The following is a 23,607-nucleotide window of genomic DNA, read 5'->3' as shown; positions in this document are numbered from 1 at the left end:
ACTGTTAATTAAGGGTTAGTTAATGCTTATTAAGCATTAACTAACTTACCCTTACTGTAAAGTGTTACCTGTAAATCTTACCCATAACTCTTTCAATGAATTTCTACGATTTTTGTCGTTGATCTGATTTTACAGCAAATTCTGAGCAGTGACATCATCATCCTGACCATCACACGCTGCATCGCCATCGTCTACATTTACTTCCAGTTCCAGAACCTACGGCAGCTGGGATCCAAGTATATTCTAGGTAGGCTTGGGCACATATGATGGTTTAAGACGCATTCAGTGTTGTTACAAATCCGTCATTACCACAGCAGCAGAGGAGCAGAATGCTATGTTTTGTCTCATCCATACCTTTTTGCAGGCATCGCTGGCCTCTTCACCATATTCTCCAGCTTCGTCTTCAGCACAGTGGTCATTCACTTCCTGGACAAAGAGCTCACTGGCCTCAAGTAAGTCCACCTTTCAACAGAACATGTCTTCCACCTCTGTTACAAAAGCAAATGGTTACATTTTCTCTTCTCTCCCAGCGAGGCTTTGCCCTTCTTCCTGCTTCTCATCGACCTCTCCAAAGCGTGCGCCCTCGCTAAGTTCGCCCTGAGCTCCAACTCTCAGGTACAAAGAGTACCAAGTACCACAAGTAAATCAAGTACCGCATGAAGTACTGCTGTGACCGTGACCTGTCTTTTACCCCGCTCTCTCAGGACGAAGTGAGGGACAATATTGCTCGCGGCATGGCGGTTCTGGGCCCTACCTTCACTCTGGATGCCGTGGTGGAGTGCTTGGTGATCGGAGTGGGGACCATGTCAGGTACTGCCAGGCGTTTATTTATTCTGTCGCTGTGAACTAGGGCCCCAACTAACGTTTTATTTTCATTGTCGATTAATCTGTCGATTATTTTCTCGATTAATCGATTAGTTGTTTGGTCTATAAAATGTCAGAAAATGGTGAAAAATGTGGATCAGTGTTTCTCAAAGCCCAAGATGACGTCCTCAAATGTCTTGTTCTGTCCACAACCCAAAGATATTCAGTTTACTGTCATAGAGGAGGAAAGAAACCAGAAAATATTCACATTTAAGAAGCTGGAATCAGAGAATTTTGACTTATTTTTTTTTTTTAATTACTCAAACCGATTAATCGATTATCAAAATAGCTGGCGATTAATTTAATAGTTGACAACTAATCGGTTAATCAATTAATCGTTGCAGCTGTACTGTGAACAGTTTGAGTTTTGGTCGTCTTCACTAAGAAATTTATGCAAATCAAATTGTGTCACAAACAAGCCCATTGGTATTTTAATTTAAACTGACTAAACTAATCAACATACAATAGAATAGAATAGAATATCTTTCTTGTCATTGTAGTGCAACGAGATTAAGTTTGCAACTTCTGCACTCGATGCAATAAAAGAACATAAAAATAAATATAGGTAAAAATAGAACAATAAATACAATAAATATAAACTACAGCTCAGATGTGCAAAGCAGCAGCAAAACCAGTACAGTAAGGGAATGTAGATATAGAGTCTTCATAAAACACAAAGTGGATGAATGTATTAATCCCTGAAAACTGAGGTTATTAACACAATATCCAGACAGTAACACAGAATGAAGGAGAGTGGACCCCTGTTTAACTGTGTATATAACAGTGGTGGAATGTAACTAAGTGCATTTACTCAAGTACTGTGCTTAAGTACAATTTAGAGGTACTTGTACTTGAGTATTACCATTTTATGCTACTTTGTACTTCTACTCCACTACATTTCAGAGGGAAATATTGTACTTTTTAATCCACTACATTTATTTGACAGCTTTAGTTACTAGTTACTTTGCAGATTTAGATTATGAATACAAATTATACGTAATAATATATAAATAAATAATAACTAATAAATTATGATATATTTTTATAGGTAAAGCTACCCAGCAGTATATAAAGTAATTAAAATTAGCTCCACTTTTACCAGCTGCAACATTAAAGTGATGAACACATTAATGCATCAATAATTATAGTCCAATAACATGATATATATGATTCTGAAATGGGCCATTCTGCATAATGAGTACTTTTACTTTTGCTACTTTAAGTATATTTTGATGTTAATACTTTTGTACTTTGACTTAAGTAAGATTTTGAATGCAGGACTTTTACTTGTAACAAAGTATTTTTACACTGTGGTATTGCTACTTTTAGTCAAAAGATCAGATCTGAATACTTAGTCAAAGATCTGAATACTTCTTCCACCACTGATATATAAATACACAATCAAAGAGTTGTCGATAATTTACATATGCATGACCATGACCAATGCTGTTGCGGCAGATTTCCACTCATTGTACATGCTTAGTGAATTGCATGGCATTCTGATTTGGTCATATTGGTGACCACTCTCTGATTTTTTTCTTGTGGATGTCTCCCTGTGTCCTTCAGGTGTCCGCCAGTTGGAGATCATGTGCTGTTTTGGCTGCATGTCTGTCCTGGCCAACTACTTTGTCTTCATGACCTTCTTCCCCGCATGTGTCTCACTGGTGCTGGAGGTAAGGGTTCAGTGTTTGACCGTGTGTGTGTGTGTGTGTGTGTGTGTGTGTGTGTGTGTGTGTGTTGTCACTGTGGATGTGTTTGACTGTGTGTGACTCTGTGTACCTAGCTGTCCAGAGAGAGTCAGGAGGGCCATCCCATCTGGCAGCTGAGCCACTTCTCCAGAGTGATGGAGGAGGAGGAGGACAACAAACCCAACCCCGTCACCCAGAGGGTCAAGATGATCATGGTAGACCTGTGCTTTCTGTCTGTCTGTCTTTCTTTTTTCTTTCTTCCTTTCTTTCTTTTCTTTCTTTCTTTCTTTCTTTCTTTCTTTCTTTCTTTCTTCTTTTTCTTTCTTTTTTTCTTTCTGTCTTTCTTTCTTTCTTTCTTTCTTTCTTTTTTCTTTCTTTCTTTTTTCTTTCTTTCTTTCTTTCTTTCTTTTTTCTTTCTTTTTTTCTTTCTTCCTTTCTTTCTTTCTTTCTTTCTTTCTTTCTTTCTTTCTTTTTTCTTTCTTTTTTTCTTTCTGTCTTTCTTTCTTTCTTTCTTTCTTTCTTTTTTCTTTCTTTCTTTTTTTCTTTCTTTCTTTCTTTCTTTCTTTTTTCTTTCTTTTTTTCTTTCTTCCTTTCTTTCTTTCTTTCTTTCTTTCTTTTTTCTTTCTTTCTTTTCTTTCTTTCTTTTTTCTTTCTTTCGTTCTTTCTCTCTCTCTTTCTTTCTTTCTTTCTTTCTTGCTTGTTTGCTTTGTTTCTTGCTTTCTTTCTTTTCTTTCTTTCTATCTTTCTTGCTTTCTTTCTGTTCTTTCTATCTTGCTTTCTATTTTATTTATTTTTATTTCTTGCTTTCTTTCTTCCTTAGGGCCTTTCTTTCTCTCTCTCTTTCTTTCTTTCTTTCTTTCTTTATTGCTTTTTTGCTTTCTTTGTTTCTTGCTTTTTTCTTTTCTTTCTTTCTATCTTTCTTGCTTTCTTTCTATCTTTCTTGCTTTCTTTTTGTTCTTTCTATCTTTCTTTCTTCCTTTCTTCCTTTCTTCCTTTCTTCTTTCTCTGTTTCATTATTTCTTGCTTTCTTTCTCTCTTAGGGCCTTTCTTTCTGTCTCTCTCTCTCTCTCTCTCTCTTGCTTTCTTGCTTTTTTGCTTTCTTTCTTTCTTGCTTTCTTGCTTTCTTTTCTTTCTTTCTATCTTTCTTGCTTTCTTTCTGTTCTTTCTATCTTTCTTTCTTGCTTTCTTCCTTTTTTCTTTCTCTGTTTCTTTCTTGATTTCTATTTTACTGTTCTTTCTATCTTTCTTGCTTCCTTTCTTCCTTAGGACCTTTCTTTCTTTCTCTCTTTCTTTGTTTCTTTCTTTCTTTTTTCTTTCTTGCTTGCTTTCTTGCGTTTTTGCTTTCTTTGTTTCTTGCTTTCTTTCTTTTCTTTCTTTCTATCTTTCTTGCTTTCTTTCTGTTCTTTCTATCTTTCTTTCTTCCTTTTTTCTTTCTTTCTCTCTCTCTTTCTTTCATTCCTTTCTTGCCTGCCTGTCCTGCTTCAGATTCAGGCTTTATGACACTCAGAAACTCAGTTAATGTCTCTCCTGGTGTGTGTGTGTGTGTGTGTGTGTGTGTGTAGTCCCTGGGCCTGGTGATGGTTCACGCCCACAGCCGCTGGATCGCTGAGCCCCTGTCCATCAACACCACAGTGGACATCCCCCAGGTCGGCATGGGCCTGGACCACCGCTCCCCCAGGAGGATCGACCCAGACCAGCCCCTCTGGCAGTTCTACCTGGCCAGGTCAGCAGCCATTTCTTTTCCAATAATGGGATAATATTGTACTGTGATGCATCTTATTGCACTGAAGTGGTAAAGCTGCTTCTGTGTACATCATACAGTAAGATGTATTTCACCATCAGCTGATGCGATTTGGCTCCAAGGTCAGGACTGCCTGCTTTAGTTTAGGTTGTACCTAAATTACTATGGAAGCCCATTATCGCCAGTGTGATGAAAAAACGGTCCTGTAAGTCATTATAATGAGAAACTTTCTCAAAATAATGACTTAGTATCTCAAAACAATGTTAGTTAGTATCTCATTTTGAGATACTAAGTCATTATTTTGAGAAAGTTTCTCATTATTTTGAGATATTAAGTCATTATTTTGAGAAAGTTTCTCATTGCTTACAGGATCTTTTTTTTTTCATCACACTGGCAGAAATGGGCTTCCATAAATTACAAATGGATTCTAATTACAAATCTAAACACAGCAAGACGGGTTGGGGAAACATTCTCCCCTCCTTCAGCAAACTACTGTTGAGGAGTTCTTGAGCAAATCTGGCCAGCTACCAGCCAGAATGTAGGGAGGTTTGTGAATGTGAAGGAGCGTTTTGCTGGAAAAGATCACGCATCTTCATCTTCAGGTGATTAATAAAGGCTAAATTAATAACAAAAATCTTTCCTGCGTTTTATTTTCCCTCTCTCTCCCAAACTGCAGGATGATAACGATGGACATCGAGCAGGTGATCTGTCTGGGCCTGGCCCTGCTGCTGGCCATCAAGTACATCTTCTTCGAGCAGGTGGAGATGGAGTCCACGCTGTCCCTGAAGAACCCCATCAGCATGTCCGCCCCCGCCCCGGCCCACCGCCGCCTCCCCGAGGCCTGCTGCAGGAAGGAGCCGCCGGCCCCTCGAGCCTCCGCCCCGGCCCAGAGCGCGGCTCCCCTGGCCCCAGCCGTCAGGGAAGAGAGAGGTACGGCTGACTGCTATACTCTCACAGACATGTGCCTAATCTATGGAGTCAGATTTGTCTTAAAAAGAAAGGAATGCACACAACAAGTTTCACGAATGTACATCACGACTCGTAAATAAACAAGGATGATCAGAGGTCAACTTTGCTCGAGTCCCAAGTCAGTCTCAAGTCTTGAGGCACACGTCTCAAGTCAAGTCCCAAGTCTAAATGTAGATTACCAAGTCAAGTCCATGTCATTAATGTCAAGTCTCAAGTCTAAATGTAGAACAGCAAGTCAAGTCAGAACAAATCAAGAGTCCAGTATCAATTTAATATCTTAAAGAAAACTAAATATCTAGGACTTTTCAATACAATATGGTTTTAATAGGATAAAAGCTTCAGTCGTCTGCTGGAACAAATCTCATCACTTTCAATCTAAGTCATTTACACAAACACAAGATCTCAAGTCAAGACTTTAGAAACCTTTTCAAGTCATCAAAGTACAAGTCAGAGTCAAGTCCCAAGTCACCAGAACCCAAGTCAAGTCAAGTCTCAAGTCTTCTCTTCATGCATCAAGTCGAGTCTCAGTGCTATATAAGTAACGGCTATTATTACTATTCTAATCGACTGTCTTCATTTACCAGATGAGGTGATCCGGCCCCTGCCTGCCCCTGCCCCGGCTGCCGAACCCGAGTCCAAGAGCATGTTTGTCCTGGGGGAGCAGGAGGGAGAGCTGAAGCCGAACCCCCCCGCCAAGCCCAGAGACCTGGACACATGTGTGGCCATCCTCAAAAACCCTGAGGTAACCATTTATAAACTATTTTAATAATACTGTACTGAACTCACCTTAGAATTGGCCTGGTATGTACTAAAACGATACATGTATTTTTATGACTTATGATTTATGTGTTAATTTAAATAGTTTTGAGTATTTGGAAATATTCATACACTATTCCAATATTTGATTTATATATACAGTATATATGTATATATTTGCTTTTGTATTGGAGGAAACTTATGGAGATAGTGTCTGTTTTGTAGCAAAAACCCCAATAAAAAGAGTTTCTAAAAAAACAGTCCTGAGGTTAGACACACACACACACACACACACAATTTCCCTTTCACAGCTAATACCTGAAGTCACATTCTCTCAGATGGCTGGACTGTTACATCGGTCACCTCGACCCACTTTTCCCAGCACCCTCCGCTGTCTGTCACATCCCACCAATAGACCGCAGGGTCTCGGGGGCAGCCGTGTGATTTAACTAGGCTGTAATGAGCTTAGTCACTCCACTCTTGCCTTGAGGCTGAACCAATTAGAGCATGACGGTAATAGAAAAGGCACCTGCACCGACTCCACCGGCTCTCCGTGGCTTGACATTTACTCAACTCACCCTTTAGAGATCTCACACTCACCCCAAAATATATTTCTGTCAATGCGGAAAAGTGGGCTTGGGCGATATCCAAAATGTAATATCGCGATACTATCCCACCAAAATATTGCGACAAACGATATTATTGCGTGCAGGTTTTTTTTTCCCCCCGGATATTCACAATATATTGCGATATTTGATAAAATCGAATACCGAAAGTCACATGGTTTTCCCGTGCCAATATTCACTATCTTTAAATTTGACCATCTTAATACAGATTTTTTTCTTTAAATGACAAGTATTCAGTGTTTACCCCAGAATTTGCTTCTTGTCTGGGTGGAAAAGCCTCTGAAGCACCACTCGAACCATCATGGGACACTAAAACTCTCCATTGAAAGCCGGACTAATGAAATAGTTTTAGGTGGGTCAGCAGCTCCTTAAGACGCAGATTTCACTTAAGGTTTTACAGACTGTTGGGTAAAATCCCACACCACACTGGAAAGATCTCTCTGGTCAGACATCTGATATAAAAATAACAAAAACATATTCACTAGCTGTTCATATCACCATCATATCAGAGGTGGACGACACTGACTGATATCCGGCAAACTGCTCTAACCAAACTAGGGCTGGGCAATATATCGATGTTATATCGATATCGTGATATGAGACTAGATATCGTCTTAGATTTTGGATATCGTAATATCGTGATATGGCATAAGTGTCTTTTCCTGGTTTTAAAGGCTGCATTACAGTAAAGTGATGTCATTTTCTGAACTTATCAGACTGTTCTAGCTGTTCTATTATTTGCCTTTACCCACTTAGTCATTATATCCACATTACTGATGATTATTTATCAAAAATCTCATTGTGTAAATATTTTGTGAAAGCACCAATAGCCATCCCTACAATATTGTCACAATATCGATATCGAGGTATTTGGTCAAAAATATTGTGATATTTGATTTTGTCCATATCGCCCAGCCCTAAACCCAACTACACAATGTTTAGACACTATCGTTCATGATTGCATTCTGTCAGTAATTCACTGCTTGTGGCTCCTGCAGTTGGGTGCTGGGTTCCTGAGCGATGCTGAGGTGATGCTGCTGGTCAACTCCAAACACATCCCCGCCTACAAGCTGGAAGCCATGATGGAGCGACCGGAGAGAGGAGTGGCCATACGAAGACAGATGATATCCGCCAAGCTGCCCTCCCCCTCTGCACTCTCCTCACTGCCATACACTGACTATGACTACTCCAAGGTAAAGGAACACACAGTAACCCTGTCCGTTTTGTTGTCAGATTATAGATACAGGAGCACTCGGGATGGGACCATATATTGAAATTCAATATATCGCAATGCAAAAATGTGACAATACGTATCGTGGTATTCTGCTGTACTAATCGCCCATCACAATTTCACAAGGTCTCCATCCAAATTATATTATTTGCACTTTGAAATTAGATTTTTAGTTGTTTACATTCTAACAGGGCAATGCCATTTGCTAGAAAGATGTGCGGCTCAGAAATAAACAGAATTCTGCACAGTCAGACTTTACAGTCAGTTTGCTTGTAATACCTCAAAACTGACTCCATACAATGTTTTGGTTTTCCAGGTGATGGGCACCTGCTGCGAGAACGTGATCGGCTACATGCCGGTACCGGTGGGCGTGGCTGGACCGCTGCATCTGGACGGGAAGCAGTTCCAGGTTCCCATGGCGACCACAGAGGGCTGCCTGGTGGCCAGTACCAACCGCGGTTGCCGGGCAATCGCTGTGAGTGGCCAATGTGTTATATGACAAAGATTCTGATAGTGGCTTATAGGGTTTATTTTTACTATTTGCAGTGACCAAAAAAGTGTTCTACAAATCAAAACTATCTTATATTTTAGATTCTTTAAAGTAGCCGCCCTTTGTCCTGATGGAAAGGCAAAGGCTTTGGAAAGAAATTCATACATAGGATCAACTTCACTATTTGTATTTGTCTAAGAAACTCATTTCAAGCATTTAAGCAGAAGCCTTTAGATCAAAATGGCTTTTAAGAGAATGAAAAACATAGAACATTCAATGAGGTGTCCCCAAACTTTTGACAGGCAGTGTATGTACAGATGATGGATGAAATATGTCTTGTCCTGCAGTCACACTGCATCCTGAACTGTGTGTAGTGGATATTGGACCTTTCTTTAACAGTCAAAACCAACAGTTCTTTGAGGGATGAAGCAAGTGGAAATCTACATCCCAGAAAGGTTCAATGATGTTTAGATCACTGGGGTCATGGAAGGAGTTTGACTTTATCCTGCTGCCATTGCGGTTTGCTTGTGTATTTGGTACATGTCCAGATTTTTCAGTCTGTTCTGTTCCCCTTGTCATATTGATTCATGTAGGAGGTTTTGTGATCAATATTCTTGGAATTTGGTCACAGACTGATTGACCTCTGTGGATCTGTTAGTGTCTCATGTAGCTTTGAAATCTCACATATAAAAGTGGGGATTGTCAGACCTCTTTTAAAACTGCCATACAATTGCCATTCAGCTTAAGGCAAGGCGCCACAAGTTCCTTTTGTCTTCTCAGAATGGAATTTTGAATATGGTTACAAATACAAACACGTTGTGTATTAACAATAATAAAACAAAGTTACAAAGTGCTTCACAGTCAATATCAATTGATCAGTGAGGTAAAAGACAAGATAAGAAGATAAGATAAATAGACCCAGCCATAGGGATAACAACAAATAGAATTATATAACCGACGAGGCAAGGGTGAAAAATGAAGAAAAGTCAAAGGTTATAAAAGGCCATTTAGACAGTGGATTAAATCAGAGCTCATTGTACTTTTTCATTCAGATGAATAACTAGTTGTGTGTAAGGTGATTAATGGTGAGCATATAGGAATGTTGCTTAGTATAGGTACTTTTCCATTTCTTCCCCAACAACAACTTACTGTACATTACTTTACCTGTATATTTACATAATGCATATCAGCCTGACACGCTGCCCTTTCCCCTGCCTCCTGCAGCTTGGCGGCGGTGCCAACAGTCGTATCCTGGCCGACAGCATGACGCGAGGACCCGTGGTGAGGCTGCCCTCGGCCTGCCAGGCCGCGGAGGTCAAGGCCTGGCTGGAGAGCGCCGACGGCTTCCAGGCCGTCAAAGAGGCCTTCGACAGCACCAGCAGGTAAAGGATTCAAACACGCCTAGGATTGGGCTGATATTTGATATTATTGAATATCGCGATGTTTCCCGCAATATAGAATATCCCCACCCTTCCCGGGAATGCTGCTTATAGATCACTAATGTACAAGCTTTTGACCTGATAAACCTATAATCTACTAGTGGTAGGATAGTAAAAAAAAAAAAAAATAATAATCATACTTGAAGTGAAAAATGTGTCTTTTTAATTACGCAATCAGCCCGTTTTTGACCAAATTATACCAAATAGGCATTGTTTCCTCCAGTGCTTGAATAGTAAGATCAAATTTCTAGGCTGTTAACAATAATAATAATAATAACTAGAAGGGCACTCGGAGAGCGCAGACCTCCGCCAAGGTTCATGCTATTATTGCTTGTTTGTGAGTCGGACCCGGATCCGCTCCAAAAATTAATGGGTTCTTCCTTGGCCCATGCAACACCCTTCCACAAAGTTTCATGAAAATCGGGCCAGTAGTTTTTCCGTAAACAGACAAACAAACAAACGGCACCGAAAACATAACCTCCTTGGTGGAGGTAATAATTATTATTATAGCCTAGAAATTTGATGTAATTTGGAAGAAATAAAATAAATAAATATTTGGGCGGTATCGCAATATTAAATTTGGGATATCGCCCAAGCCTAAACTCGCCACGGAACTAGAATTTGGATTGCGGGGTCAGAGTGACGTATTTGTGTGAAAGGCTAATGTCTGCGGTTGGTGTTTTGCAGGTTTGCTCGTCTACAGAAGCTGCTGATCGGTCTGGCTGGTAGAAACCTGTACATACGCTTCCACTCCAGGACAGGAGACGCCATGGGGATGAACATGATCTCTAAGGTGACTTTTCTGTGGGAACGAATGAACGTAGGGAGTGAATGTGGTCATTGGACGATATGCTTATCTCACGATACGATTCGATATGCGAACCCTACTAGAATTGCAGAAAAGTGTAAGACATTTATTCCCGTTCGCGTCTCATGTATGGTGTGTACCGTCTTTTCTGCCTCCAGGGCACAGAGCAGGCTTTGTCCAGAGTGCAGCAGCAGTTCCCAGACCTGCAGGTGGTGGCCGTCAGCGGAAACTTCTGCACCGACAAGAAACCGGCCGCCATCAACTGGATCGAGGGCAGGGGCAAGTCGGCGGTGTGCGAGGCCACCATCCCCGCTAACGTTGTCAGAGAGGTAAGATCCTGAATAGAGTTTTCGGTTCCATTTACTAGGGATGGGACAATAACTAACTCTAACCACTTACAATAAAGTAGAGAACAAGTAGACAAGGGTTCAAGCATTGTCCTTGTCCTCCAGGTTTTGAAGACGACTACTGAAGCTCTGGTGGACGTGAACATCAACAAGAACCTGGTGGGCTCGGCCATGGCTGGCAGCATTGGTGGATATAACGCACATGCAGCTAACCTAGTGGCAGCTATCTACATCGCCTGTGGACAGGTACTGCCTGTTACGGGGCAAATAAACACATTGAGCATCAATGCCTTTTAGTCCTATGTTTGTGGTCAACATTATTGTAAATGTCAGTTATAAGTTTAGTATAGCATTAGTATAGATTCCCACTATAGAGGCTTTGTGGTTGCATCACGAATCTCCGATCAGCCAGGTCTGGCTCCATCATGGAGGTCCTTTGGAGAATTGGCTGTGCGCAAATAATGTCTAAATACATAGCAACCAGGCTAGAAAAAGAGAAATACCTGAAAAAGATTGTGTTGTTTGACTGTAGATGCATTCAGTGACATTATAAGTAGAAGTGAATAGTGTGATAAGGCAGATTTGTTTCCAAATGTAGGTTACTATGACACAGTAACCTGTCTTGTCTTTAGCCCTAGTCTCTACTCCAAACTAGGGCTGGGCGATATGGTTGAAATCAATATCATGATAATCATAAGGATTTTTCTCAATATCAATATATATCACGATATGGTTCATGTATGCAAAATCACATTAAATAATCAAATTAATGTTCATCTCATTGAACCGAATGGTAATGTTAGGTGTGGTGTCAAACAAAACTGAAATTTTCAAATAATATTCCTACCATACCTCATTTTATCAGAGTTTTTAAGTAAAATTTGCTTGTCATCATCAATTCAGACAGCAGAAATGTGTGTCACGATATCAAAATATCTTCATATCATCACGATATGATTCCACTGAAAGACGATAAACGATAATATTGAATTATCGCCCAGCCCTACTCCAAACCACTCTGAGTTGTAGCTTGAAGAGTCAGCTCAGTTAACCTGAACAAACTGTTAGCTAGCTAACTAGCCAGTGGGTTAATTTAGCAAAGCAATCAATGGTAATGCTGAGATGTGACTACTAGCCACTGCTAACGCTAGCTTCTGCTAAATACATTAGCCAACACAAATCAGAAGTGTTTACAACAAGACAATGATGGTTAGCTGACCAGATTATGATATGATTATGGTTAGCTAGCTAACAAGCTGACATTAAACACAAAATCAGTCAGATTTATCAGTGGCAAAATGATCAGCTCCCAGTCAAAACGAAACTTGATGGCACAGTAGAGCACATACCTCTGCCAACGCTATCAACTGTCAAGATACACTAGTTCCTAGTTCCACGTGTCCAGACTTTTAGGTTACTGTTTACTCTATTTCATCATATACCAAGATCTTTAAATACAATGTCACTTATGAATCTTATGAAGATTCAGTTGTATCATGAAAGGCAAACCATCATCATGTAATGATTTGGTATTGTGTAGAATCACAGTCAGAAGGTTGTGGGTTTGATTCCCAGTTGAGTTGAGTTTGCATGTTCTCCCCTTGTTCTCCTGGGGTTCCTCCCACAGTCAGCTAGATTGGAGACTCTAAATTGTCCATAGGTATGAATGGGAGTGTCTTGTCTATCTGTGTTAGCCTGGAGACCTGGACAGGATGTCTCCCTGCCTTCCACCTAATACATGCTGCCCCCCACCACCCTGAAAAAAACGAATGTATGAATTAATGTATGGAATCGTGTCCTCTAGGATCCAGCCCAGTCGGTGGGCAGCAGTAACTGCATCACCCTGATGGAGGCGTCAGGGCCGACAGGGGAGGACCTGTACATCAGCTGTACCATGCCCTCCATAGAACTGGGCACTGTGGGAGGGGGCACCAATCTGCCCCCACAGCAAGCCTGCCTCCAGGTACATACACACACACACATTATTCTGCATTTTGGCCCAAGCCTGGCCTTAATCCCACATCAGTGTGGTTGCGTGGGGGGTTGAATCCAGTGTCCTGTGTGTTGTCAGATGCTGGGCGTGCAGGGAGCCAGCCAGGAGTGTCCGGGGGAAAACGCCCGGCAGCTGGCCAGGGTGGTGTGTGCCACGGTGCTGGCCGGAGAGCTGTCGCTGATGGCGGCTCTAGCTGCTGGCCATCTGGTCAAGAGCCACATGACACACAACAGGTAAGACGGGGTTTAAAATACTAGTATTTACTTGTATTTTTTGGGGGAGATAAAACAAATACATGTGTGGTGTTGACAAACTGGTTAGAGCAATGGTTCTCAACCTTTTTCATATAAAGGACCCCTAATTTTGTCCACATTTTGGCCCCGGACACCCATTTGATGAGATTTTGTCTCTCAAACCCAAATCTGAGAATATTTCTATTGTTAGATGATTTTGTCCAGAATTCCATGACTATCTGTATTACAATACAGACAGATAACAGTTAAACTATGATCAAAATACTGTGAACTTGTGTGACATGACTCCAGTCAACCAGTTCATAAAGTCTACTTTTCTTTTAACCAATGGCTCGCAGACATTTTCAGATGACAGAGCTGGCCTCTTCTTCTACACAATGTGGCCTGCCAAAGAAAATAGTCTCTCACATGGCACTGTTGAGGCAGGTGTAGCCAAGTACCTTTGTGCAATATGGGCCAGCTTACCATGGGCACCTGTGTGCCGACCACCACTGTAGTGGACATGCCTCTATGCTGTCTCATCATCAGACTCTGACTCTGACCCCATCAGTAGGAGGGCCATGTTCTTCTTTGGTGGCTCTGGTTCCATTTCCTCTCTGGAGGGCTGTGATGCAGGTTCTCTGTCCTTCAGCATCTCACTCAGCTTTCGCCACACCGCTCCCCTCTCTGCTCTGGGCAGGCACCTGAGATCCTTGAATCTGGGATCTAGAGCTGTTGCTACCTTTAGCCATGACAGGTTTGTGTTCTCCTGTCGTTGAGGTCCTCTGTGAATGCAGCCTTGAAGCGCAGGAGACCTGAGACCTGAGTGCAGGCAGCACCGCAGAGCAGGACACATATTTGTCACCACCCAGGAGCTCAGTGACATACCTACAAACACACAAGACCAACAGAATTAATGACTACACTTTTCATTCAGATAACACCCATTTAGGGGACAGGCCTAAAATTATTTCTAAAATACAATAACAAAGTGACTATTATATCAATTGTATTTGTCAGATAAATAAAATTGGAGAGGATAGGGAAATCACCTTACCTGCATGGCTCCAGCAGTGTTTCCAACTTTGCCAGCCTGTCTAGCATGGCTAAGTTGTGCTTCTGCTGTGCCAGCATTGCCTTCAGTGGGTCTTTGTTGTGTTGGACCCGCTTTATCATTTCGAGAGTTGAATTCCAGCGCGTGGGTACATCCTGGACGAGTGACTCCTCTTCTTGCCCATGAGAGGCTTGCTGAACTTTCGGCTCTGCTGTGTTTGCAGGACTGTGTTTGAAATGTCCGACTATGCAGTCTAGAGAGTGCAGTTGCCATTTGTCATCGATTAGGTGTGCCGTTACACCGAGGTAGTTATGGTTGCTCGCTGATGTCCAGTGGTCTCCAGTCAGTGCAATAAATGTAGCTCGTGCCAACTGCTCCGCTTTCGTTGCCTTTTCACTGCCATACGATTCATGAATTCTTGTGACAATAGTTCCCCTCAAAGGTGATGGGTCGTCTGAGGCAATCTGGATAATGCCTTGAAGCCCCTGGTCTTCACCAATGTCGATGGGCCTGCAGTCCATGGCGATCCATTTAGCGATTGGATTGGTTAGCTTAGTTGTTGTCGCTTTGTTGACAGGCTTGCCCTGGCTGCACTCTGCCAGTGTAGTTTGACGAACACGGCTTGATCCTGTCTCAGTGCTAGCATCTTTGCTAACATCAGCAAAGATGTGCTTTGCCCGAAGATGGTACTTCAGACTTGTTGTGCTTCAGTGGAAAGACAGTTCATCACTGCAATATGTGCACACAACTTTGGTTTTATCTAAACTTCCATCTGGAAGCTTTTTAAAACAAAATTTGCACACCGGGGGAATGTCTCCTCAGTCATCGTATTATCTGCGTTTGCCACACCTTTCAGTATTTCAGCCAGGTAAACATCCGCGCTGGAATTACGGGAGGAAGTTGGGGGCAAACTTGGTAATATGATTAATTTGCGTAAAAAAAAAATGAATGCGTTAAGGTTTCCAGATTAATCGCGAGTGTTAACGCGTTAACGTTGACAGCCCTAAATGATATACATAAGTTTCTTTCTTACAAAAAGAAAAGAAAGACCTTATGCTGTTGGACTCATTGTGGAGACCAGTAGAGTGGGTGTGGGAGGGGGCGGAGCAAACAGCAAACCACAACAATTCTGTTGTTGTAATTCCTTGCTCAGCCACAAGAGACCTGCTCTCAAAAGTGATCGCGGACTGAGGCTTTAAAATTATTTTACTGATATTTCTCAGTATTTAAAAAACAAAGCCAAATTACAAGTCACATTGATCTCCGCAAATATTTTAATATTCGTTTTTTATGAGCCATTCCTACCAAGTTAGGCTTCTTCTATTATTTTATATTATTCATATTCAGTCTTCCTAATACAGTACTGTGCAAAAAAATCTTAGACACCCTAGATGTTTTATATACATTTTGTCTTACATGTTTATTTGTGTTTTCTGCATTTGTGTGTCAGTAGACTGCTCTTTATAGAAATATTTTTGATATTTAGAAACTTTTCATTTCATTATTTTTGAAAGCATCTTTCTTTTTTTTGCATGTGCCTAAGACTTTTGCACAGTACTGTATCTAAGTATTTAAATAACTAAATATTAACAGCCAAATTACAAAAGTCACATTGATCTCCGCAAATATTTGAATATTCGTTTTTTCTGAGCCATTCATACTTTTATACGAATTTATACTTCATTTCTTCTATTGTTTTATATTATTCATATTCAGTCTTCCTAATACTGTGTCAGTATTAAAAAAACAAAATATTAACAGCCAAATTACAAAAGTCACATTGATCTCTGCAAATATTCAAATATTTGTTTTTTCTGAGCCATTCCTTCAATACTTCATTTCTTCTATTATTTTTTCTATTTCTTCTATTAGTTTTTTAAGCTTTGCAGTAACTAAGCTTATTGTCTGCCTACAGATCCAAGGTGAACTTGCAAGAAGCTCCAGGAACCTGCACCAAGAAAGCCTCCTGAGAGCTGCAGCAGGATCTGACTCTCAAACACATGGAAAGAACCTTCCGAAAGGGATTGTATCATTCATCACTGAAAACAGACCTCATTTAATTCATATTCCAAGTGCTTTCCAAGAGACTTAAGGTCGTCTTTTGACCAATCATTATGCTGGAAATGAAATGGATCCACGATATTAGTAAGCCTGATAATCCAATCGGACTCTTCCGTGGAAGTATTTTCATATTGTGTTTTTGTTTGTATTATATGGAGCCGACTATGAGCACTTAGTTATTGATTTTTTCACTCAAGAATGTTATCAGTTCATTTTTACCAGTTCATTCATGTTTTTGGTTAAAATGTACGGAAGAGGATTAGGGCCACATGTGAAAGATTTATTTGAATTCTGAGTTTAAAGTCAGAATTCTGAGGAAAAAAGTGAGAATTCTGAGAAAAACTTCAGAATTAAAAGTCATAATTCTGAGTTTAAAGTCATCATTTTGACTTTATTCTGATAATTCTGACTTCAAACTCAGAATTATGACTTTAAACTCAGAACTCAAATACATTTTTCATGTGGCCCTAATCCTCTTCCGTAACAATGAATTACTTTCTGAAAAAACAATAACACATCTGTTTTGCTTTAATTGCCAAATGGAGCATTCCTAACATAGAACTAGTGATACCTGAAAGGTGAGTGTTTGTGTTTGTTGAATGTGCATGGCTGCACTTGGGAATTTCAGAACAATGCTGAGCATGCAAGAAATATATTTTTAATATCAGTCACTGAAGTGATGATGCATTTTTTTTTCATAAAGGTGCTCTGTGAGAGTATAAATGAAAAAGACTAACTAGTTTGGCCTCAAGTGTCTGCACTGGTAAAGGTGCAACATGTGGCATTTTAACATCAATAAATCATTAGCACATTAATGTTGATACAACATAATTACTGGGTAACACTTTACAATAAGGGTCACTAAGTTAAGGGTTAGTTAATGCTTAATAATGCTTAATTAACAGTTAACTAATGTGTAATTTACTAATGGTGTTCATGTTAACTAAGGTATTAATTTATACATTATTTAATAGTTTATAAAGATGACTATTAAATAATGTATAAATTAATACCTTAGTTAACATGAACACCATTAGTAAATGATTACCAGAAACATTACTTAACTGTTAATTAAGGGTTAGTTAATGCTTATTACGCATTAACTAACCCTTAACTTAGTGACCCTTATTGTAAAGTGTTACCAATTACTGTAAGACTATCAAGACCATCACTAAGAAGACTGGCAGCCATTTTACATTGTGTGACATCATGTTGGATTTGGAGGGAAATCTGCTGGATCGCTTTACGGCACAAAACAGGAAGAGGTTCTGTTCTTCCAGAGCAAACGGAGCTAAAGCTTTCAGAGTTTCTGGCAGCAGATGGTGGAAGGAGCGATAGAACGATGGAAAAATCACTTTCAACATGTTGATCCTCTTCAGGGAGGGGGAGGCGGGACAAGAAGCAACGGGGCATATGGGAGTCTCCACTGTGGGAGTCTTACTGTGGTCTCCACTGGTGTGACATAGATGCTACCAATCATTTTGTCTCATTTGTTTACGGGAATTCTACCAAGGTATCACAATTCATTTGATAATGATGTATTGATGGTTAAAAATGTGGATAAGGTGTGGAACAAATGCATTCAGTGATCTATAGTGTGAGTCTCATACTGCTGTACAAGGAGATGGCAAACGTGAAGTATGAACATTAGCCTAATTAGTTCAAATTGAAACTAATTTTTTTTGCATATATTTTGTAATAAACACAAAAGGACTTTACAATGAATGACTACTGTATTCTGCTTTATCACAAATTGCACTCAAGCTAAGATGTAGAATTTACAACAACTTGACAATGAGCAGCAGAATGGCTTTGGCAAAGTTCATAGCAAAGAGCGTTTCTGTGTGCATTCTAGTCTGAAAACCTTCCGTCTTCTTTGTGTTCCAGTTTGCTTGTAGCATGTGAAAATCCTTAAAAAGTCAGAAAAAGTCTTCAATTATTTAACTTTATGGCCTTAAAAGTATAGGCTTAAACACAGAGATGGGTTGGTTTTTTTTTCAGCATACAAAGACTGAGGTTTCTTTGCACTTGCACTTTGCACTTAGTACAATGTGCATCCAATCCCCTTTACTAAACACAGCTTTACTTCAAGACTCTTAATTTTCTGGTGTCTTTTTTCTTATTCTGTCCATTTATAGTTTAACAACTTTTATTAGCTATGTTCAATCAGAAATAGGCTGGTTTTGCCGGTCTATTGAATTTTAGACCAATTAAAAAAAAAAAATTAAAAATTAAGAAATAAACTTAATTTAGTTTTTTTTAAATCGGTCTAAAATTAAATTCCAGGTAGCATTAAAAAGATCTTCAAGTCTCCACTTTGGCTTCACTCTCTGAAACCTCCAGATCCCCTGCTATAGGATCTCCAGTCGGTTTAGTGTAGATGACTCTCATCAATGAATGACAGTTGTGGATTAGTGAAAGTTTCACTTCAAATAAGATTACAGAGCCTTTACTTTCTCCCCTTGACCCTAAAGCCTGTATTGGGGCCAATGGATTTCCACAGGAGAGGGACCGGTAGAAATCCTCCACTGATCTGTCGGTGCATCGGCCTCACCAGAGGAGCCGCCGGCCAATCAGACGCGGGCTCGGCACATCTCACCAGCACGGAGGCGACGGATTGGTTAATCCCCGAGTAGGACGGCTTAGGGCGGGTTCATGAATAATATCAGTTGTTAGCTGCTCTGACGTCTGGCACTAAGCAACAGATCAAGCAGGGTTTAGCACTGACATCCCTATTCACTTGTCACTGTTCAGCATTTGACAACATAATGCAGTATGGATCACACACACTGACTACTGTATCTGATTATCTTTTCTTCTATACTGTTTCTGTTTTTCTTTAAATACTGTTTTATATAGGAAGAGTTTCATTTCAAAAGGAGATATCCACCATTTGAAAACACTGACACCTACTCATACAAAATTATGTTTATTTATAATAATTAAATTGGGAGTCATCTTAAGATGTTAACTTAATAAAAAAATAAAAAAATAAAATTATGTTTTTGAGGATAGAATTGTCAGTGATTTTGAAATGTTGTCTGATGAAGCAATTTTTTTCAAAAATTGATATAGCGTTTTGCAATGAAACGTTCATATACAGTATATTGTTTTTTATATACTGTTATTAGTGGTTTCTATTGTGCTTTATTCTTTCTGTCTTTTAACATAGCACACAAATAACCACTAAGATAAATTCTATGTGCAAATATGCTTGGCCAATAAAAGGAGGGGGAGGAGGGACAAGAAGCAACAGCAATCTGGTGTGACAGAGGCTACCAATCATTTCGTCTCATTTGCTTAGGGGAATTATACCAAGGTATCACAATTAATAATAATGATGTATTGATGGTAAAAAATGTGGATAAGGTGTGGAAAAAATGCATTCAGTGATCTGAGGAGATGGCAAATGTCAAGTATGAACATTAGCCAAAATAGTTCAAATTTTTTGCATATATTTTGTAATAAACACAGACTTTACAATGAATGACTACTGTAGGGATTACTGCTTTGTCACAGATTGAAATCTGGAATCTGAAAACCTTCCATCTTCTTTGTGTTCCAGTTTGCTTGTAGCATGTGAAAACCGGGTCTTTGCACTTGCACTTTGCACTTAGTACAATGTGCATCCGATCAGGACATTAAAAGTATTCTGATTCTGATTCTGATTCTGATGTATCACATACACTGACTACTAATATTAGCAACACTTTTCATGAAATAGACTGAGGAGGAGAATCCATATGAAAGCCATTACCACTTATTGATTTCAGTGACATGAAGGAGATATAGAAACTTTCCTTTACTGTTCCTAATATTTAGTCCAGTCATTGTGGATTACAGCATACAGATTCTGTCTTAGTATGCATTATGGTTTCATCTGCACCTACAGATCATTCACTTTATCTCTATTATATATATTTGGCACTCTGTCTCTATTTGGCACATAGTTTCCAGGCGTTCATGTTCAAAAGTGAATGGGCCAAGTGTCTGCTGAGAAGAAGTAATCCCTTAAAATACCCTTACATTTACTTTAATTCACCCCTTAATTCATGCAAAAACCCCTTACAATGAATTAAGGGAGTTATTAATGGAGGAGACCCCATGACAACCACCTTAAACACCCCTTAATTTTGACTCCTTACTTTGCAATTGAATGTAAAATTCAGGGAGACAGGAACTTCCATTAATAACTCATTAATAACCCTGTAAACCTGTGCAAAAGGCATGAAAAATCCCTTAATTTTAGTGTCTCTGTGAATGAACCCATGAATAAATCCCGTAAAAACCCATGATACTAACCTTACTTTTTTAAAGCTGTTAGAAAATGCAACAAAGTGGATGTGGAGAGCGGGAGAGAGGAGGGGGGTTGGGGTTGGTCCCGATTGGTGAGAAGAGGAACAGGGTGGACTGTCTCAATCGGGTGGACTGTCTCAATCTGCCTTTATTCATAGTATTCTGTTGCATCACCACACGGCTATCTTGGGAGGAAAACTGCATGTGACATCATGGGAATACTATGAGTACTGGGAGTGGTAACATTTCTTTACCCAGTGACATATCCTAGAACAGTTGTCCAGTTTACAACTCCAAAAAAGTGTTTTAGTTAGTAACTCTTTAATAATTTAAGACACAATATTGATTTAAAATGATTTTATTAGGCTACAAGTTGAAGTAATTTACAAGCTTCCCCCAAAAACACAGTTCAGCAGAACTGTAACCATAGAAACATCTGTAGCTAGCATCCATGCTACACTGTAACAGAACTGTAGGCAAACCATAGAAACGTCTGTAGCTAGCATGCTACACTGTAACAAAACTGTAACTATAGAAACATGCTACACTGTAACAGAACTGTAACTATAGAAACATCTGTAGTTAGCATCCATGCTACACTGTAACAGAACTGTAACCATAGAAATGTCTGTAGCCAGCATCCATGCTACACTGTAACAGAACTGTAACCATAGAAACATGCTACACTGTAACAGAACTGTAACCATAGAAACATGCTACACTGTAACAGAACTGTAACTATAGAAACATGCTACACTGTAACAGAACTGTAACTATAGAAACATCTGTAGCTAGCATCCGTGCTACACTGTAACAGAACTGTAACCATTGAAATATCAAATCCAATCAGTTGCTGTTCAGCCTCTAATAATCAAAAGTTTGGTTCACTCTGAATAAATTCATAGCAATATTGTACAAATCTTCCATATTTCTAACCTCGGTTAGCCGAGTGTTTGTCAGCAGTAACCAAGGAGTAATGTCTTTTTACCACAGTGTCCCACCTGTTCATTAGAAACACATTGGACCAGACTTCCAGACTGCAGAGTGATGTGATTAGAGGTGAAACAGCGGTTTGTCATTGACAAATAGCAGTTGTCAGCATTCCCTGTGGTGTGCTGGTGGCTCAGTTGGCTGAGGAGCATCCTGGGTTCAAACCCCGCCTGGGACTTTGTTGCATGTCATCCCCCTTTCCTGTCTCTCCACTGTACCGTCTATGTTACATTAAAAAAGTCAGAGTGCAAGTGCTTCACTGGCCAATCAGAATTGCGGATTCGACAAAGCTGCGTAATACATCTTACATAATGTCAAACCTGAAGCACAGAAGCACAGCAAGTTCTTGTTGGCTGAGGGTGGAAGAGTCAGCCTCCATGTCAAAGTCTAAGGTCTTTGTTTGAAGGTCCTTACTGCAGTAAAGACACATGCAGTACCATGTCAGATAGTGGCTGGTGTTCAGACTTTGCAGTGGTGTTGGTGGAATTGACCAATTATGGAAGCCCATTCCTGCCACTCACTAAAATAAAAAACAACTCAATTCTGACTATAAATTTCACAATTCTGACTTTTTTTTCTCACAATTGACTTTTTTTCAGAAAAAATGTCAGAATTCCGAGATATAAAGTCGGAATTCTGAGAAATAAAGTCACAATCCATGGGAGATGGATGGGAGGTGTGTGTGTGTGAGAGTACGTGTGTGTTGTCCCATCACTTCTGTGGTGGGACAACACACACGTGGGACAACACGGCTTACCGAAACTCTGTTCTAACCAACAAGGTTCAATGTGAATTTAGCAAGTCATGTGAATTCTTATGGCCTAACCCCGAGCCTGGAAATGCTATCAGGACTAGTTTTGTAGCTTTCTCATCCCAGATACTGTCACAGCCTCGACAGCTTTACTATTATACTGTAATTTCACTTTCCCTGGGGAATAAAGTACTCTGTCTATCTATCTATCTATCTATCTATCTGTCTGTCTGTCTATCTATCTATCTATCTATTTATCTATCTATCTATCTATCTATCTATCTATCTATCTATCTATCTATCTATCTATTCAAAGAGAAAAATATCAAATATGTGGGGTTTCAAGATATTGAGAGATTAAGATTATGTTAATAAAAAAAGAAAAATGAAATAGATGAATAAATAAATAAAATAAATGTGTATCGGTCACTCACTGTTCCTCAGGTTGTGGCAAGTTCTATCTATCTATCTATCTATCTATCTATCTATCTATCTATCTATAAAGAGCAGTCTACTGACACACTAATGCAGAAAACAAAGAAACATCTAAGACAAAATTTATATTAAAAAAAACTCTGACTTTTGCAGAGTTCCCCAGGCTACAGTTTGTCTTTACATTAACCAGCAAGCAGCCAGACTGTGATGACACGTAAAAGTAAGTGAATAGAGACCTCTAGTGGTTCTAATATAGAATTGACCCAAAGCCATTCCTACCATAGGAATAGGAAATGTGAACCCGTCGTTATAAACAAGCCCAACACAAGAAAAGCAGGATCAGTAAGTCCTTTGAGTCTAGTTTTACATGGTCTAGTTAAATCTAGTTTTACAAGGTATCAGTTACTTCACATTGGAAGACACTAAACTACAATGAAGCTTCCCTCAAGACCATCTGCTCAAGACAGGAAGTTCTAAGAAGTTACTTAGAAAAGGCAGTTCAAACTACTTTTACATCTATATCTGCAATGGCATATAATACAAAAATCACATGACAAATTGGGCTTATAGGGATTTAATGGATTTAATATGAATGTATAGCGAGCCACTTTGGCTTTCAAAGACATGATAGTGATATGATGATAGGATATGGAATATTGACTTTAATCACATTTTTGAACAACACTCTATCAACATTATCAACCAAATTATGAAACCAGACCCCTTAATTTTAACCTTCTCTACTCTTCTCTGTTACTTAAACTTCTCTATTACATAAACATTAATTATCCATTAAAAATAACATAGCAGTTAGTATCATGGGTTGTTAAGGGAT

At 39.6% G+C, this 23,607-nt stretch overlaps 1 protein-coding gene and 1 pseudogene across 1 annotated transcript; one reads left to right on the top strand and one right to left on the bottom strand.

Moving 5' to 3' along the window:
- Nucleotides 1-135: 135 nt before the first annotated feature.
- On the top strand, nucleotides 136-17,947 carry LOC139638763 (3-hydroxy-3-methylglutaryl-coenzyme A reductase-like; the record flags this gene model as incomplete). The annotated part of the gene is made up of 18 exons (XM_071512789.1): nucleotides 136-247; nucleotides 365-452; nucleotides 531-615; nucleotides 705-810; nucleotides 2,431-2,537; nucleotides 2,648-2,767; nucleotides 4,115-4,275; nucleotides 4,970-5,223; nucleotides 5,847-6,004; nucleotides 7,643-7,837; nucleotides 8,192-8,350; nucleotides 9,590-9,747; nucleotides 10,492-10,597; nucleotides 10,771-10,941; nucleotides 11,065-11,205; nucleotides 12,764-12,922; nucleotides 13,031-13,185; nucleotides 16,155-17,947. Coding segments are annotated over 18 exons (2,490 nt in total), but the record flags the coding sequence as incomplete, so codon positions are not given.
- LOC139638761 (E3 SUMO-protein ligase ZBED1-like) lies at nucleotides 13,463-15,308 on the bottom strand (annotated as a pseudogene).
- Nucleotides 17,948-23,607: the final 5,660 nt, after the last annotated feature.

Source organism: Centroberyx affinis, unplaced genomic scaffold, assembly GCF_046629955.1.
Source record: "Centroberyx affinis isolate AG114_WGS23_722 - 3 ecotype Tasmania unplaced genomic scaffold, CSIRO-AGI_Caff_v1 ptg006533l_1, whole genome shotgun sequence".
Taxonomy (NCBI): Eukaryota; Metazoa; Chordata; class Actinopteri; order Beryciformes; family Berycidae; genus Centroberyx; species Centroberyx affinis.
The sequence above is the reverse complement of the archived record's forward strand: the minus strand, read 5'-3'. Positions and strand labels throughout refer to the sequence as shown.